The sequence below is a fragment of the Lepus europaeus genome, chromosome 10 (genome assembly GCF_033115175.1).
Source record: "Lepus europaeus isolate LE1 chromosome 10, mLepTim1.pri, whole genome shotgun sequence".
NCBI lineage: Eukaryota > Metazoa > Chordata > Mammalia > Lagomorpha > Leporidae > Lepus > Lepus europaeus.
Window position 1 is genome coordinate 68,052,719 of NC_084836.1, and position 18,178 is coordinate 68,070,896.

Here is an 18,178-nt window from a genome sequence, read left to right on the forward strand (position 1 = left end):
GGCACCCATATGGGATGCCAGCACTGCAGGCAGCAGCTTTATCAGCTACGCCATACCGTCAGCCCCTCCAGCAGCATCTTTTTTATTATTATTTATTTATTTGACAGGTAGAGTTATAGACAGTGAGAGAGAGGGGGACAGAGAGAAAGGTCTTCCTTCCATTGGTTCACCCCCCAAATAGCCTCAGTGGCCGGCACTGCGCCGATCCGAAGCCAGGAGCCAAGTGCTTCTTCCTGGTTTCCCATGCGGGTGCAGGAGCCCAAGCACTTGAGCCATCCTCCACTGCCTTCCTGGGTCACAGCAGATAGCTGGGCTGGGAGAGGAGCAACCGGAACTATAACCCGGCACCCGTATGGGATACCAGCGCTGCAGGGGAGGATTAACCAAGTGAGCCATGGTGCCAGTCCCTCCAGCAGCATCTTAACCACTACGCTGGACGCCCACCTGAGTCCGTTCTGACTCACACGGAGTACTTAGCCTCCTGATAAACTCACCCAGGACACAGGAGTAGTCGCGCTGGAGGAACCACTCCCTGGCACATGTCCAGTTGCTGCAGCAGAGACAGGAGGGTCTAGGGGCATCACACTGGCCATGCCCAAGACCACATCACACGTGACGTCAAGTGGTCATGGCTGGAAGGGACCACATCACTCTCGCTGGCACAGCCACCGTATAAGGCAAGGAACACAGCCCTGCCCTGCGCCTGGGATAGAGGACACCTAGAACTGTTCCCTGGGCAGCCGATGGCAGGATCCAAAGACAGGCAAGCAGTCTTCAAAAAGTTCATGGAGGGCTGGCACTGTTGGCATAGTGGGTAAAGCCACCGTCTGCAGTGCCGGCATCCCATTGGGTGTCAGTTCAAGCCCTGGCTGCTCCATTTCCCATCCTGCTAATGCGCCTGGGAGAGCAGCAGAAAACAGCCCAGGTGTCTGGGCCCCTGCACCCACATAAGAGACCCAGGAGAAGCTCCTGGCTCATGATGGACCAGCTCCAGCCATTGAGGCCAATTGGAGACTGAACCAGTGGATGAAAGACCTCTCTCTGTCTCTCCTCCCTCCCTCCCTCCCTCTCTCTCTAACTCTGCTTTTCAAATAAATAAATTTTTAAAAATTTCACATAATGCATATTATGAAGAAACTATGCATGGGTTTCCATTTTTTGCTCCAAAATAAACATCCTGTGTTGGCAAAGCCAAGGCAACTTCAGCTGGCTGACAAGGTCACAGCAGAAGGTCTGTCTCAGCAAGGCGTGAGAAGGACAGCTGTGGTCCTCTTGGTGGTTTTAGGTTTGCTGGGAATCACGCTCTGCGTAACAAAGCCGGAGCTTCCTGGTGGTCCTGCTAGTGATCACTGTATTCCTAATTTTAGGGAAGAATGCTTAGTCTCATTATTCCCAAAAGCCATTGCTTTGTAGAACTCTAATTAAACCAAGCGCTAGCATAGGAGAAGGGCTGATGCTTTTCGCAAGCTTGAGCTGTTTGTGGAAAAGAATTAAAAGGCAATGGGCTCCCTGGTATATACTTCCCATTAGAACACAGATAAATGTTGTTAAAGCTTTAATTCAATATGTGCTACAAATACAACAATGGTTAGGATGTCAAAACTGTAGATTAGATCTAAGTGAACCTTTAGATAAGTACAATAAAGAAATTAGAATTACAGAAAGAAATTCAAGGAGGGGATACATTTAAAAAAGAGCCTGCTTTAAACATTGGGGCCTCTAGTAAAGATTAGATTAGGAAGGTATTATTCTAGCTCCTATAACCAGTTTCTGCATAGCTCAACAGTACTCCAGGCCTTGGCTTGTGTGGGCAGCCCGTTATCTTGCACCTGCCTGTGATAGTAACCCACACTCTGAATATGCCCTTGAAAATCAAAGAAATTGTCACTAGATGAAAGTGGACAACAGACTTGTTATTGTAGGAAGAAAGAATCACTATGTGACTTTGAAGTCTGGTGCTCAAGAGCCAGAGCCGTGCCATCAGCCTTGCTGTGTGTCTCTCGTTTCTTCCAGCGCCAACACCTCTCACACCTTGGGACCCCTAGACTGGCTAGAGCTGTCTCTGGCACTTTCTAAAAACTTTATTTGGGGCTGGCGCTGTGGCGTAGCAGGTAAAGCCGCCCCTGCAGCGCCAGTATCCCATATGGGCGCCGGTTTGAGTCCTGGCTGCTCCACTTCTGATTCAACTCTCTGCTGTGGCCTGGCAAAGCAGTAGAAGATGGCCCAAGTCCTTGGGGCCCTGCACCCGCGTGGGAGACCTGGAAGAAGCTCCTGGCTCCTGGCTTCAGATTGGCACAGCTCCAGCCATTGTGAACATCTGGGGAGTGAACCAGCAGATGGAAAACCTGACTGTATCTCTCTCTCTCTCTCTCTGTCTCTCTACCTCTCCTCTCTCTGTGTAACTCTAACTTTCAAATAAATAAATCTTTTAAAAAAACTTTATTTGAGAGGCAAAGAGACAAAAAGAGGAAGAGACAGACACACAAGACTCTCGTCCATTGGTTCACTCTCCCCAAATGCCCACAACATCCAGGGCTGGGCCAAGGCCAAAGCCAGGAGTGAGAACTCACTTCTGATCTTCCCCATGGCTGGAAGGGACCCAACTACTTAAGACATCATGGCCGCCTCGCAGGGTGCACATCGGTGGGGAGCAGGGGTCAGGAGCAGGAGCTGGGGATTGAACCCAGGCCCTCTGACATGGGACGCAGGCTTCCTAACAGGTGTTTTAAACAGCAGGTCAGGTGCCCGCCCTGAAACTCACTTTTTCATTCAAGTTCTCCAGGAACTTTTTAAAGCATCCCGGATCGATTATTTTTTTTTTTTTTGACAGGCAGAGTGGACAGTGAGAGAGAGAGAGAGAAAGGTCTTCCTTCCTTTCGCTGTTGGTTCACCCTCCAATGGCTGCCGTGGCTGGCGTGCTGTGGCAGGCGCACCGCACTGATCCGAAGCCAGGAGCCAGGTGCTTCTCTTGGTCTCCCATGGGGTGCAGGGCCCAAGCACTTGGGCCATCCTCCACTGCACTCCCAGGCCACAGCAGAGAGCTGGACTGGAAGAGGGGCAACCGGGACAGAATCCGGCGCCCCGACTGGGACTAGAACCTGGTGTGCCGGCGCCGCAAGGCGGAGGATTAGCCTAGTGAGCCGCAGCGCTGGCCCAACATCCTGGATCTTTCTCACGGCAGCCATCCCCAAGGCTCTGCTACATGCACTGGTCACACAGCAGTCAGGGGAAGAGCCAGGTCCTTCCGGGCTGCTCACCCAAGGATGAGAGAGAAGGGACCTGGGCGGAGGCGGAGGCAGGGCGGGGGGGCGGGGTCCTCAGCTGCCACCACGCCAGGTTTAATGACAAGCGCTCAGCACGTCACCCACCTACCACGATAACCGTGGCTGGCGCTTGTTCACCTCTGTGAATGCTCCCTGCTCTGCACCCGGGGTACAGCGGACCCTGCTTCCCCGGAAGTCGAGCTTAGAAGGCAGCTCGCCAGCCTAAGCCCCATTCTGCATCAGAACCGGACAATGAGACAACGAATGAGGCGGCAGGAAGTCGGCCAGCGGGCCCTTCCCTGGGGACAACATGGGCTCTGATAAAGTAAGAGTCCTTGGAAAGCATCACGGTACCCCAGCCGCAGCCCCGGGTACACAAGCTGTCTGCTCGTTCATGCATCCCAGTGCCGTGGGCTCACGGTGCAGGTCAGATCCCGATGTCCCGTGCCCGAAGCTCTGCACGCTGTCATCACTCTGCAGCCTGGGAGGGGACAGCCGAGGCGAGGTAGCAACTCCTCAGGCGGTGAGTACTGGGGCGGGCTTAGCCCCAGTGAGGACACCCGCATCCCCCGCCGGAGCACCTGCCTTCAACTCCAGCTTCCTGGGAGGCGGTAACGACAGCTCAAGAGGCTGGGTCCCTGCCACCCATGTGGGAGACCCAGACAAGGCTCCAAGCTCCCAGTCATTTGGAAAGTGAACCCACAGATGGAACCCACCCCTCCCTTCTCCCTGGCAAATAAATAAATAAACAGGAGAGAGCCCCGGCCTCACAGCCAGGAACTTGGGGTTCTGGCTCTCCCTTGGCCTTGAGCTAGCTGTGTATCACCAAGACGGCCATGTGCATGCTCTCTGAGCCTTTTTCCATGCCGAGAAGGGAGGGGGCTGCCCAGAGTGGGCCCTGAAGTCCTGGCGGGGGGGGGGGGGGGGGCTGCACTATGGTACCAGGGGCCCCACCACTTCCTGGAACCCAGACAAGAAGGGGCCAGGGCACAGCTGCACCCTGCAAAGGGCAGAGGTGGGAGCCGTGCTCCTGGGGGGTTGGGGCAACTCAAAGGGAGGAGACCTCATGACCACTGCTCTCCCAGTCACCTCCCGAGGACCCCTCGTCCAATACCATGAGCATACGATGTGGGGATCCAGTTCCCTACACGTGAGCTGGTGGAGAGGGTGTCACAACCAGGGCGTCCCCTCCATCCCGGGGGGTGGGAGACAGAAGCTCTTACGCTTCCTAGGAAGTCCAGAGTGAAAACTCGCAGGGCACACAGGCCGTAAGCCGGGGTTCGCGCCGAGGTCTGTGTGAGCAGCGCGGAAGGCCCAGATGCTTCCGGTGGGCTCAGAATGGCTGCCAAGGCCTGGAGCTGAGCACGGGCACTTGTTCAGGGGGCTCTCTTGGCCCCAGCCACCTGCCCTCACGGTCCTGGAGGATGGCCGAGGCAAAGGGCTGCAATGCTACTGGTACCAACGTGGCATGTGGTGGGCAAGGCGTGGCCAAACAGCACAAGGCAGCAGAGGAGCATAGGGAGCCTCCTGGGAGCTGACCGCCCAGGGACAGGCTTGGGGGAGGCAGCCACTGAGCCTGTCGCCCAGGCATCCCTCCCTGATGCAGGGTGGACGTGTGGGATGAGAAGACTCCCAGCCCCATGGCATAAAGAGCAGGCCACCCTGGCCTCTACTGCCCAGAAAGATTGACGGCTCCAGCCCCTCCCCTGGAGAGTGATGTAATCCGGACACGCCCTCCCACCACCACCATCAATAATTCAGAAGCCTTACCAAGGACCAAGGATTTTTTCGGGGGGGTGGGGGGGCGGTGCAAACAGGAAGCAAAGCTGGCCCTGAAATACACGTCATTATCCCCTTCTTGTCTTCTTTCAGCAACTCAGCCAGCCGCACCCGCCTGTGTGACGGGCACCTGGTTCCACACACCAAAACCTGCCCAGCTGCCTTAGCAAACGTGCTTCGGGACAGCCACAACGCTCCCACTAGAGGGCGCTCTCGCCTGGCCTCAGAAGGCCCCCAAGGCTGCCACCTGGGCAAGCCCTTTGCCTACGGGAAGCCCTTGCCAATTGCGCAGCATGGAGTGGGGTTTCCCTTGGCTCTTTCCTGCTTGGATTTTTCCTGTCTCCCAGCAGCTTCACCACATGCACTCAGCTCCCTGTCTGCCCTGGGCAGCCCCCGCAGCCCCCACCAACCACACATTAACTTCCTAAACAGAACGTGTGGGTCTGGCTCCCCAGCTCACCCCCTGCCCACCAATCCCCAGTTGGGCCATCACTGCTGCCTCCCAGGGTCTGCACTGGCAGGTGCTGGAGTCGTGAGCCAGAGCCTGGCAGGAACCCAGATACTCCAACCCTGACACTGGCATTTTAACTGCTAGGCTAACACCGGCCCCTGATTTTTACATATATATATATATATATATATATATAGAGAGAGAGAGAGAGAGAGAGAGAGAGAGAGAGTCTCTTTTGCATTCTCTGCTCTGTTCCATAGGATGCACTCGCCAATTTTACCCATCTCCATGCCATCTGTGGTCCTCGCTCACCTCTCATCTGGACCTCGGATGAAAGCCGCTCTGCCCCTGCTTCATGGCGCGTGGCTCTCAGGAACAGGGCCACCTCACCTGCACTCACGGAAACGCTCCATGGCCACCAGCCACACTCCCACCACAGGGCCCCGGGGCGCCCCTCCTCCCACCTCTCCCACCCTTGTCATTTGGATGATACAGGGCGGGCATTTGGTCTAATGGTTGAAATGCCCACATCCCATATAGAGTGCCTAGGTGTGAGCCCCCAGCTCTGTCCCTCATTCCAGCTCCCTGCTAATGCACACCCCTGGGAGGCCACGGTGATGGCTCAAGGCCTTGGGTCCCTGCCACCCATGTGGGAGCCCTGGGTTGTGTTCCTGGCTCCTGGCTTCAGCCCCAGCCCCAGCCCCAGCCACTGTGGATATCTGGGGAGTCAGCCAGTGAGTGTAATAGTCTCTCTCCAATAAAAATACACACATGTTTAAAGCTATCTCCTAATGCTGACCTGGGTCTTTCTAAGGACCAAGGACAGTCCTCATGTCTCCCCTAGTCTCAGTAATCATCTGGTCTTTCCCTTTGGTGAGCTACTCACTGAGATCCTTGGGGGGCTTCCTACTGGGTCCCCTGCTTTCACTCGTTGATTTGTAGGAGTCCCTTCATTTATTTATTTGAGAGGCAGGAGAGACAGAGAACTCCCACCTGCTGGCTCACCCTCCTAAAGCCCCCAGTGGCCCCAGGCTGATGCCAGAACCAGGAATTCAGTCCAGCTAAAATTGCTGCTGTGTTTGCATTGAACCTACCAAGACGTCTACAGGGAATTTATTACTGAAGATCAAAGTATTCCTTAAGTGATTAAGTTCCATTTAATCAGTTTTTTTGTATACTTTTTCATAAGATGTTTATATTATTCTTCATAAAGATCTTGTAAATAGTTTATAACATTATGTTGTAAATATATCTTTTCTGTCCTGCTGAGGTCACCACAATGGCGTAGCAGGCAAAGCCGCTGCCTGCTATGCTGGCATCCCATATGGGCGCCGGTTTGAGTCCCGGCTGCTCCTCTTCTGATCCAGCTCTCCGCTGTGGCCTGGGAAAGCAGTAGAAGATGGCCCAAGTCCTTGGGCCCCTGTACCCATGTGGGAGACCCGGAAGAAGCTCCTGGCTCCTGGCTTTGGATCAGCACAGCTCCAGCTGTTACAGCCAATTGGGGAGTGAACCAACGGATGGAAGACCTCTCTCTTTCTCTCTGCCTCTCCTTCTCTCTCTGTGTAACTCTGACTTTCAAATAAATAAAATAATTCTTTTAAAAAAAGGTATCTTCTGGTTGTTTTCTAACTGGTTGGTACTGATTCTTTAAGCGCTTTTGGTTTTTGCAAGTTGTTCTCGTATCTGGCAGCCCCACTCAACTTACTCCATTATCTCTATAGTTTATCAGTTGATTATGTTGGGTTTTCTTCCTTTTCTTGTATTCTTTAGTTTCTATTTATTTGATAGGTCAGCAGAGAGAGACACAGAGAGATCTGCCACCTGCCAGCTCACTCCCCAAGTGCTCCCAATGGCTGGGACTGGGCCAGGGCCAACGCTGGGAGCCAGGAGCTCCATCCCAGTCTCCACAGGAGTGACAGGGACCCAGCCTCTGGTGCTATCACCGCAGCCACCCCGGTGTGCATCGGCGGAAAGCTGGAGTCGGGGGCTGGAGCCAGGAACCGAGCCCAGGCAGTCCACTGAGGGATCCGAGCACCTTACCATTAGGCTAAACGCCCCTTCCTTTGTGGGGTCTTCTCTGTGGTGGATCCACGGTCTGAAGACAACGTCTGTTGTAAGTCTTCTGATCCGGAATGCCCCTTTCTTTCTCGGTCAGGAAGGGCCAGCATCTTAGGGCACGGCTCGCCAGTGGGCATCCTTGTCCTGCTTACAAGGCTCACTGGCGAGTGCCTGAAGGTCCTCATTTAGGGTCGTCCACTGCCCGCCGTGCAATCCTGCAACTTCCTGTCTCCACAGGTGGCTGGGTTTAGGGAGCTGTGTAGCAGGTGGCTGGGTTTAGGGAGCTGTGTAGCAGGTGGCTGGGTTTAGGGAGCTGTGTAGCAGGTGGCTGTGGTTTAGGGAGCTGTGTAGCAGGTGGCTGGGTTAGGGAGCTGTGTGGGAGGGAGCTGTCCGCAGGTCAGCAGTTGAGCGTGTTCTACAAGCTGTATTTTCTCAGTTCAGTCACAAGTCTTGTTGCTGCATCGTGAGCCCAGCTCCAGGAGGCGAAACTGCAAGTGCCAAGGTGGCAAGAATACTGGTGGCCACAGGCACAGGAGCCCCTGCCTGAGGGAGGAAGCCGGGTGCACACCCAGCCCTGTCCGAGTGCGTTCCATGAGCTTCCGCCCGTGCACTAGCCCAGCTGGTCTTCACAGAGGCTTGGGAGCCCCGGATTATAACCCCAACTAGACAGATAAAGAACCAAGGCTTTGCCGGAGACGGAATGCTGACTCCCAGGTCCTGTGTCACCACTGTGGGGGGTGGGGGACTCCCCCTCGAAACAGGGCAGCCACATCCAGCCACCAACAGGCAAAAACACCCAGGGCCGAGACACTCCCCAGGGCCCAACAACCCCACCTCCAAAAGTGTATTTTGAGATCAGTGAGATGCGCTGAACAATGTGTTAACTAGTGTTTATCACAGGATTATTTACCAAAAATTCATTGCGGGGGAGGGGGTTGACCTGGCAGCCAAGCGGTCTCCGTGTCACACTGGGGTAGCCGGGCTCTGGTCTCTAACTTCCTGCCAGTGCAGGCTCTGACAGGCAGCAGGCATGGCTTCAGCGGAGGGGACATCGCCACTCTTGGGGGAGATTGCAACTGTGTTCCAAGTTCCTGGCTTCAGCCTGGCGCAGCCCTGGCTGTTGTAGGCATTTGGGGGAGTGAACCAGCAGGCGGAAGCTCTCTCTGCCTCTTTATTAAATCAATTAATGGATGAATAAATAAATAGTTTTTTAAAATCCATTAAGACAGGACAGGAGCCGGCGCTGTAGCGTAGCTGCCTGCAGTGCCGGCATCCCACATGGGCACCGGTTCTAGTCCCGGCTGCCCCACTTCCGATCCAGCTCTCTGAGGTGGCCTGGGAAAGCAGTAGAAGATGGCCCAAGTCCTTGGGCCCCTGCATCCACGTGGGAGACCTGGAAGAAGCTCCTGGCTCCTGACTTCGGATCGGCACAGCTCCAGCCGTTGCAGCCATTTGGGGAGGGAACCAGCACATGGAAGACCTTTCTCTGTGTCTCTCCTCTCTTGGTCTGTGGCTCTGCCTCTCAAATAAAATCTTTAAAAAAAAAAAAAAAAAAAAAAAAGGAGGAACAACAACAACAACAAAAAACCCTCAGAGGCCCGTATATACTAAGGCAAGGTGAAATGACATTAGTCAGCATCCCCATAGGTCAGAAGCCAGGCAGGAAAACACAGTAAGAAACAGACCCTGTGCTGGCCACCAGCCCAGGGAGGTAGGCGGGAGTCAGAGGAGCAGGCAACAGGGTGCGCGGTCTTCCCCCGGGGCAGCCGGGATGGTCCCCATGGCAGGCGGGTGCAGCCCCGGCTCAGTCAGAGCCCTACGGCCCCTGCTCAGGGCGGGACCAATGGTGGCAGGGAGCAGCCTGGCCTGCTGCCGTCTCTTTGTCAGCTTCCTGTGTTCTCCCCACTGCCCTTTGTTCTGAGCCAATTAGGGCTTCCTGGGGTGGCCACAGTGCCCTTGTAAAGCTGCAGGCTGTTTTCTGTCAACCGAGGCATCCCACTGGCCTGGGACACTGCCCCATGCAAGACCCCGCTGGCCGCGTGCAATCCAGCCCCAGGCCCGGGGTCAGCATGGAGGTGGGGCGGGGGTGCAGGGAAGTGGCACTTGCTTACCCCTCCCCGGGGGCCCCCGGTGGGTGTGGCTGGCCACTCTGACTGCACATGGAAGGAGGAGTCCCACTGGCCTGTGGACTGTGGCTTCCGTCTCTGGGGTCCACACGGCCGTCAACTCCGGTCCTGACAGCTCTCCCAGCCCCAGGATCGGGGAAAGAGGCGGTTACACAGCACCTTGCAGGGCAGGGGCCAACTCCACAGGGAGCCTGCCAGGCGGAGGCAGATGAGCTGGGTCAGGGGACACACGGACAGCTTCCCCTCGGGATCCTGGGCGCCGGCGGCACTGCAGCACGCCGAGAACCTTCCACACGCTCACCAGTCCAGTGCGGGCAGAGACGAGAGGCGGCTCTTTCTCGGGTGCCCTGCTGACCTCTGAACAAGCCAAGGTTTAGCAGCAAGGGCCAGCCCCCACCCTGAGAGATGCTCCGGACCCCCAGCAGCCACTCAGCCACAGCCAGCCATACCCCCAAACCACAGGGCCGTGGCACCCCCCAACCCCAGCTTGGGCCTAGACTCTGGGAGAGCCTACGTGCAGGGCAGGATCCATGGTGGGCATGGCTCAGCCCCTGACAGAGTCCCACGGCATCCTCATCTGGCCACATCCAGACCCCACACAAAGGATGGCCCCCTCCGCCGTCACCCCAAAGCCCTACTCTGGGACACCCCTGACCCACACATCCTAGAGAGAGTGCAGAGGGCAAAAGGTGAGGCCGCGTGGAGGGTTATTTTTAGCAGTGCTGGGCGGTGGCTGGGTCGGGAGCCGCCCATAGGAGTCATCAACCAAGGCAGAGGGTTTTACGGGCTCAGGTCCACGGGTTAGGGGGTCCTCCTGGCTTGGTCCCTCTGCCAGCCATCAAAGCCGTCACCTGCCCTGGCCCAAGGGGCTAAGGGGGGGATGAAGGCAACTCAGCAGCTTGAGTGGCCACATGAGCCCCTCTCCCTCGGGATGCAAGGGGAGGAAGTGATCTCACATCAGGACCCCGGTATCTGGCCCCACTCCACCCCCTGAGAGCCTCCTTCATTCCCCTTGGTGGGCGCAGCCACACCAAGCCTGCGTCATGGCTCAGTGGATGAAGCTACTTCTAGCATCGCTGGTATCCCGCAAGGCTGCTCTGCTTCCAATCCAGCCCCTGCTAAGACACCTGGGGAAGCAGCAGAGGATGGCCCAAGAGCTTGGGTCCCTGCCACCCGCATGGGAGACCCAAATGGAGCTCCTGGCTCCTGGCTTCAGCCTGGGCCAGCCCTGGCTATTGCAGCCATTTGGGGAGTGAACCAGCAGATGCAAGATCTCTCTCTTTCTCTGTCTCTCCCTCACTGTCACTCTGCCATTCAAATAAATAAAGCTTTAAAAAAAAAAAAAGCACCCCAGGGCTCGGTGGAGGACCTGGCATTGCCTGGTGTGTCCTTAGAGTGGGCTTGGGTCAGTGTTTCCAGAATGGAGGAGTGAGTGAATGGACTTAGCCCAATGTCTAACTTAGACCTTCAAGGCAATCCCTTTCCGCCCCCAGCCCAGCTAAGCGTGTGCAGCAAAGGGCTCTGGGAACAGGCTCAGAACAGGTCGCCGTGGCTCAGGGGGTGCCACCTGCTCTGTGCCTTCAGCAGCCCCTCTCATCCCACACCAGTGCCAGCAGGAGGAGCCGCACGACCAGGAAGCTCGTAAAAGGCTTTGAAGATGAAACGGCACCTGTCCACCAGCGAGTGTGGACGCAGCCACAGTGGAGGCAAGCCGGGGTGGCGCTTAAGTGGCCGGGCTGATGCCAAGCCCATAAAACACAGCTCCTGTCTCTTTGCTGCTCCTTTAACTGTCAGCGGTGCCTGCTGCATAAAAGGGCCCGCCACAGCCCACAGAGCACAAGCCCTTGGCTCCAGCCTCTGCCTCTCTTTCCACCGTCCAGGCGCCTCCTCGTCGTCAGCATGACCTGTGGCTTCGGATTCCGCCCGGCAAATTTCAGCTGCGCCTCGGCCTGCGGGCCCCGGCCCGGCCGCTGCTGCATCACCGCCGCCCCCTACCGCGGCGTCGCCTGCTACCGCGGCCTCAGCCAGGGCTTCGGCAGCCGCAGCCTCTGCGGCGGAGGCTTCCGCGCTGGCTCCTGCGGCCGCAGCTTCGGCTACCGCTCGGGCGGCGTGTGCGGGCCCAGCGCCCCCTGCATCACCACCGTGTCGGTCAACGAGAGCCTCCTGACGCCCCTCAACCTGGAGATCGACCCCAACGCGCAGTGCGTGAAGCACGAGGAGAAGGAGCAGATCAAGTGTCTCAACAGCAAGTTCGCCGCCTTCATCGACAAGGTCGGTGTCCTGGATCGCGCCACGCCTGAATCCCTACTAATGCTGAGAACTTGCGCTGGGTGGGCACTGGTGGGAGTCAGCAGGGGAGCACTTGCTGTGGAAGCTCCCAGGCCAAAGAGAGAGGACCCAGAGACAGAGCCAGTACCAGCGTGGGGATAGAGAAAACTGGAACCCAAGCAGGAGCAGGAAAGAGCTGTCAGTGCTAGGAGCTGGCACTGCCCTAAGAGCAGAGGGCCACGGGGTGGGTGTCCAGTGCCTCTGGGACCAAATAACCACTTGTACAGCCACAAGAGGCTCCCTGTGTTAGGGCAGGGTTAGTGAGGGTGACCCTGGAGGACTGCCTGGAAGCGGATCCCATGGAGGGCACCGAGCTGTTTCCGTCCCACGGGGAGCCTTGGCCACTGAGCAGTGCTGGGTGGTGCAGCAGTGCTGGGTTGTCTGAGCCACAGTGCCTGGCGCTCAGGATCAGGGGCCAGAGAATGGGCCGGGTCCCCATGCCGGTGGCCAGCGTGTGCGGCCTGGACTTAACCGAGACCATCTGCAGAGCCAGAGGCCAACTCCAGTCCACAACCACCTTCCCCCAGTGCAGGCATGAGGGACTGAGGATAGTCTGAGGAAGGGCTTACCAGGGGTCCGGCCAAGTTACAGATGTCTCCGAGCCGAGAACTGGGCTGACGTCACGGCAGGGAGATGGGTGTGCAATGTTCCCTGTGGTTGAGACAGGGAGAGGAGACCCCGTGCAGGACAGGAGCTCAGAGTACGAGCCCTCCCGGTGCGGCCGGGAGCTCAGGTGCACTGGCCTCCCACGCCTCAGCTGCAGGAAGGGGCTGGAACACAGGCATCGCTCCACCCCAGGCCATTTTGCTGATTGCGCTGTTGTAAGATCTGAGTGATCTGCGCCAACTTCGTTTTTCTCCCTTTACGCACTGCCTTTCTCGAAAGATCGCTGGTCATGTGCACCCTGGCAACCACAGCTGGCTTGGTGCAGTGGCGAGGCCAGCGTGGGGAGGGCTTCATGTACCAGGGCTGGCTGGGTTGATTCACACCGTGACATGAGCGGCGGTCTCCGCAGAGTACACAGGTATCAAATGCTTTGTCCAAGGGCACAGCGCCAATGAGTGGAGCAGCCTGGACTCGGCGAGGTTTGCAACTTCCTGTTCGGTACCCAACCTTAGAGATCACAGGTCAGCTGTCGGGATTGACTTCCAGGTGGTGACCTGGCAAACGACACAACTGGCACGGGCGATGACTGGGTCAGAGAGCCAAGGGCTTTCCGGTCCTGGCGCTGGGCCCCTCCCCCCACCACCACCACCACTCCCTCCTCTCGTCCCCTGGTTCTGCAAGGAGAGAGACTGAGACTGTGTCTTGGCGACAGGTGCGCTTCCTGGAGCAGCAGAACAAGCTGCTGGAGACCAAGCTGCAGTTCTTCCAGAACCGCAAGTGCTGCGAGAGCAACCTGGAGCCGCTGTTTGAGGGCTACATCGAGACGCTGCGGCGGGAGGCCGAGTGCGTGGAGGCCGACAGCGGGCGGCTGTCGTCGGAGCTCAACCACGTGCAGGAGGTGCTAGAGGGCTACAAGAAGAAGTGAGTGTGGCCGGCTCCCAGCTACACACAGGCGCATGCACACACAGCTCCCAGCTCCCGCCCTCCTGGGCCTAGCACCCACCCCCACCCCCACTGCTGCCCAAGAGCCCGGAGGTAGCATGGTAGCAGGTGCTTTGGGTCCCCATTGTGTTCAGTCTCTCACACCTGCAGTCTAGCTCCTCCCGGGCCCTGTGCCAATTCTTCCGCCAAGTAAGGGGTAGGCGGGAGGGCGGGGCTGGAGCGTGGCCAGTCTGTCTGCCAGCTCCACAGCCAGGGGGGACAGCTGGCATACAGAGGCCTGTTTGCCCCATCCATACCAGGTATGAAGAGGAAGTTGCCCTTCGGGCCACAGCAGAGAATGAGTTTGTGGCCCTAAAGAAGGTAAGTGTTTGTGCCTGCCCACCCCCTGGTGAGGGGGCCACCACCGCCTCCCCTGTGCCCTGCCCACCTGCCAGAAGGTCCCCAAGAGAGAGTGGGCCTCACAGCCCCTTGCCACTGCCCCCACAGGACGTGGACTGCGCCTACCTGCGCCGCTCAGATCTGGAGGCCAACGTGGAGGCGCTGACGGAGGAGATCGACTTCCTGCGGCAGCTGTACGAGGAGGTGAGGGGCCGGCAGCCACGGTGGGCATGGCCGCGGGCTGATGGGAGCCCTGGGCGTGGACCAGGCCTGACGTGGGAATCCATGGCAGAGGAATAGAGTCGGTGTGAGACAGGCGCAGGCGGAGCCACTCCGGGGCAGCTGTGTGCTGGGGAAGCCTTGGAGGTCTTCTACCATGCCCCCCACCCCTGGGCCCAGGATTTTCTCTGACAGCCAATGGCCCCCTTCACGAGGCTGGGCTGGTAGGATGGAGACAGACCCCAGTGCAGGGCTGAGACCCCAAGGAAGTACCCTCAGTACACTGACCACGGGGGCCTGAATGATTGCAGAAGCCAGCATCGGAGCTGGACCGTGTTTCCTTCTAAAAGCATCGTCCTATTTGTGTGAAAATTATGCAGGTTCCACTCAAGGCTTTTTCTACTGCAGACATAAGAGGCGGCTCTGCATGACCCCTGGGGCTCATGGGTATTGGCCGATGAGGGAAAGCCCACCCAGGTAACATGGCTGTCCTTACTTCTCTCCCCCTGCCCTGCCCTCCCGCAGGAGATCCGCGTGCTGCACGCCCACATCTCTGACACCTCGGTCGTGGTCAAGATGGACAACAGCCGGGACCTGAACATGGACTGCGTCGTCGCCGAGATCAAGGCTCAGTACGACGACATCGCCACCCGCAGCCGGGCTGAGGCCGAGTCCTGGTACCGCAGCAAGGTGAGCGGCCCGGGGCACCAAGTGGGAGGAACACGGGGTGTCCCCCAGAGAAGGCTGGGGTCGGCCCCTGAGGATGGTGAGAACAGGCCGCCCCGTGTGGGTGCACAGGCTGAGCACTGTTCAACCCGCGCCATCCTGGTGGTGGTGACCTGAGGGCAGGGCTCGTGGGTGCTGAGCCTCAGGGGCACCTGTGCTCCACATCCCACCCCAGTGCGAGGAGATGAAGGCCACGGTGATCCGGCACGGGGAGACCCTGCGCCGCACCAAGGAGGAGATCAACGAGCTGAACCGCGTGATCCAGAGGCTGACGGCCGAGGTGGAGAATGCCAAGTGCCAGGTACGGTCAGCTGTGCCGGGGACAGAGTGATGGGGCCTGAGCCCTGTGGGAACCCCACCATTCGCCCTCCAGCCCGTCTTCTGGTCTGGAGTCCCTGGTGGTGGTTGCTTTGGGAGACGGCCAGGGGCCTTGTCTGGGGGCGTTCCCGGCTGGGTGGGAGAGCCTGGAGCAGCCCAGGCCCAGGGAGCAGAACCCACCCTGTTCTCTTGTGGGTCCCCAGAACACCAAGCTGGAGGCGGCCGTGACGCAGTCTGAGCAGCAGGGCGAGGCGGCCCTGAGCGACGCCCGCTGCAAGCTGGCGGGGCTGGAGGAGGCCCTGCAGAAGGCCAAGCAGGACATGGCGTGCCTGCTCAAGGAGTACCAGGAGGTGATGAACTCCAAGCTGGGCCTGGACATCGAGATCGCCACCTACCGCCGCCTGCTGGAGGGCGAGGAGCAGAGGTGGGTGTCCCTCCCAGCCTGGCCTTGAACTCCACTAGCACAGAAATAACACCCCATCCCACCCCATCTCCGCCACCCCTAGGTGTCCCAGCCTCAGTCCCAAGAACTGGCCCCAAGATAGACTCTTGGTGGATTGGGTCCCTGTCTCAGGGGACTGGGACTTGGGCACATGCTCCGTATTGCAAGGCCAGAGCCTGCATGAGGTCTGGGGTCCTGCTTGGATGAGCACCTACATTTCCAGCCTCTCAGTTCAGAGCATCCCCAAGGTGGCCCACCCTCAACTCTTCCAAGATCCACACGCCATCTCTTTGGCTGACCAAGCTCCTATACTAGGCTTTGCCCTTCCTAAAGCAGAGCCTAACCCATATCAGGCATGCCAGATATGGGGGCCCGGGCTGCTCACTGCACAAATGCAGCCAGATGATTGGACAAATGGGAGTTGAAACCCAGCTTATCCCCTGCTAAGTACCTTGCCCTGGTGCACAAGGGCACCCAGGGGGCATCTGATGGGCTCGTGTTAACTTCTCTCTCTCCCCTTCCCCCGTGTTTTCCCACTCAGGTTGTGTGAAGGCGTTGGTGCAGTGAATGTCTGTGAGTATGGAGAATTGTAGGGTGGGCACCCATCCCACCTTCAGGACTGGGACCAAAGCTCTTGGCAAATTTCCCCGGGGAGAGCTGGATAAACCAGGCCAAAGGAGAGGGCCGGATGGGGTGGCCATCAGCCGGGCCTCACGACCCTGTCCTCCATGGATGGCAGCTCTTGGGGTGGGGCCACCTGAGATGGGCGGGGGGTGCCCTGGGGGCAGGGCTACAGGTGAGGGGAGGGGCAGCCCCACCCATCCCATCCTCACAATTCTGACTCCGCCCTTTCATGTCCATTTGCAGGTGTCAGCAGCTCCCGGGGCGGGGTCGTGTGCGGGGACCTGTGCGTGTCGGGCTCCCGGCCGGTGACCGGCAGCGTGTGCAGCGCCCCCTGCACCGGCAACGTGGCGGTGAGCACCGGCCTGTGCGCACCTTGCGGCCAGCTCAACACTACCTGCGGAGGGACTTCCTTCTGCCAGGGCAGGTGTTAGGTGGCCGAGAAGAGAGCCAGAGAAGCCCCTTCTGCCTGCCAGCCGTGCCACTACGCCCACCGCAGCTGAGCACTGCTGTGTGCCTGAGCCTTCCCCCACTGTGTTCTGAGAATACACCCCGGCTCACGCCCGCTTCTTGTCCTGCTGGAGAGGGGCCTGCCACCAGGGAATGCCCCCAGCCCGGGGCAGCCTCCAGTCCCCTCCCCAGGGAGAGGGGCTTCCTTCCCTCCTCCCCCGGCAGGAGCTTCCCCCACTTTTCTGGCCTCTGCTCTCCCACTACCAAATAAACTGAAGAACCAGCATGCTGTCTTGTCATATCTTGCTTGCTTGCTTTTTTAATATTTATTTATTCATTTGAAAGGCAGAGCAATAAAGAGAATGGCACACACACACAACGAGAGAAAGAGAGAGAGAGAGAGAGAGAGAGAGAGAGAGAGAGAGAGGTCTTCCATCTGCTGGTTCACTCCCCAAATGGCTGAAATAGCCAGAGCTGTGCCGATCTGAAGCCAGGAGCCAGGAGCTTCCTCCAGGTCTCCCACACGGGTGCAGGGGCCCAAGGACTTGGGCCATCTTCTACTGCTTTCCCAGGCCACAGCAGAGAGCTGGATTGGAAGTGGAGCAGCTTGGACTGGAACCTGGTGCTCTGACATAGGATGCCCGTGTCACAAGCAGTGGCTTAACCCGCTGCACCCCCTGCCCTGCTTCTGCGGAGTGAGCCCATGTGCACTCACTGCTGAGGATACAGCCTGTGCACATGCACGTGTGTATGTGTGTGTGTGTGTGTGTGTGGTTTTAGCCTCCATCCCACAGCACTGGGAGTACCCGTGGCCACCCACAGGTGGCTGCCCTGTGTCAGGCTGGATCCCACCCCTCTGCCCCTAACGCACGCTGCCCACTGAACAAGGTGAGATGAGACCCCTGGCACCGCCCCTCGCGGGCTCCCCTCACGCACACCAACCTCATCCCCGTCAGCACCAGCAGATTTCTAGGAAGGAAGCCGTCACAGGCTACAGGGGGGCGTGCCTCTCTCTCCCACTCCCCCCACTTACTACCTGCAGCCTCTCACCAAGGTGACGCGGCGGGCTCCCACTGCCCTGTAAGGGGCAGGGGGAGGATGCTCTCAGCCTCGGCTCAGGAGGTCTGCCCAGCCCTGGGAGGAAGGCATTCAGAAGTTCTCGGGCCCAGGACCTGGAGGGGTCCTCGTGCGGCTGCCCGCCTCCCCGACCTCTGCAGCCCCGATCTTTCCCACCTGTGGATGGGATCCCCGGGGCCCCGGACCCTGGAGGCCCCACCCTCAATTCCCCCTTCAGCTCTCAGGTGCCTCCTCTCCCGCCTGCTTGCTGACCCCCTAGCCTTGAGCTTGTCCCCTCCTACCTCCCAGGCTAGGCTGCCAGCCCCTTCCCAGGTGCCCCTCCCCAGGCACCCCCCCAGGCAGCCCCTCCCCAACAGCCCCCCCCCAGGCAGCTCCCTCCCAGGCGGTCCCCCTC

General features: G+C 58.6%; 1 protein-coding gene across 1 annotated transcript; it reads left to right on the top strand.

Annotated features, from left to right (window-relative positions):
* The first annotated feature begins 11,576 nt into the window (after window positions 1-11,576).
* Window positions 11,577-16,985, top strand: LOC133767752 (keratin, type II microfibrillar, component 7C). Its single transcript, XM_062202191.1, has 9 exons — window positions 11,577-11,948; window positions 13,324-13,532; window positions 13,853-13,913; window positions 14,040-14,135; window positions 14,676-14,840; window positions 15,052-15,177; window positions 15,398-15,618; window positions 16,178-16,209; window positions 16,504-16,985. Exons 1-9 carry the CDS (start codon window positions 11,577-11,579, stop codon window positions 16,689-16,691), a joined length of 1,470 nt encoding a protein of 489 aa, XP_062058175.1. The 3' UTR covers window positions 16,692-16,985.
* Window positions 16,986-18,178: the final 1,193 nt, after the last annotated feature.

Coding starts and splice junctions, on each gene's coding strand:
- LOC133767752 (XM_062202191.1), top strand. CDS start 11,577: ATGACCTGTGGCTTCGGATTCCGCCCGGCAAATTTCAGCTGCGCCTCG. Junction 13,533..13,852: donor CTAGAGGGCTACAAGAAGAA/GTGAGTGTGGCC, acceptor CATCCATACCAG/GTATGAAGAGGAAGTTGCCC. Junction 13,914..14,039: donor AGTTTGTGGCCCTAAAGAAG/GTAAGTGTTTGT, acceptor CTGCCCCCACAG/GACGTGGACTGCGCCTACCT.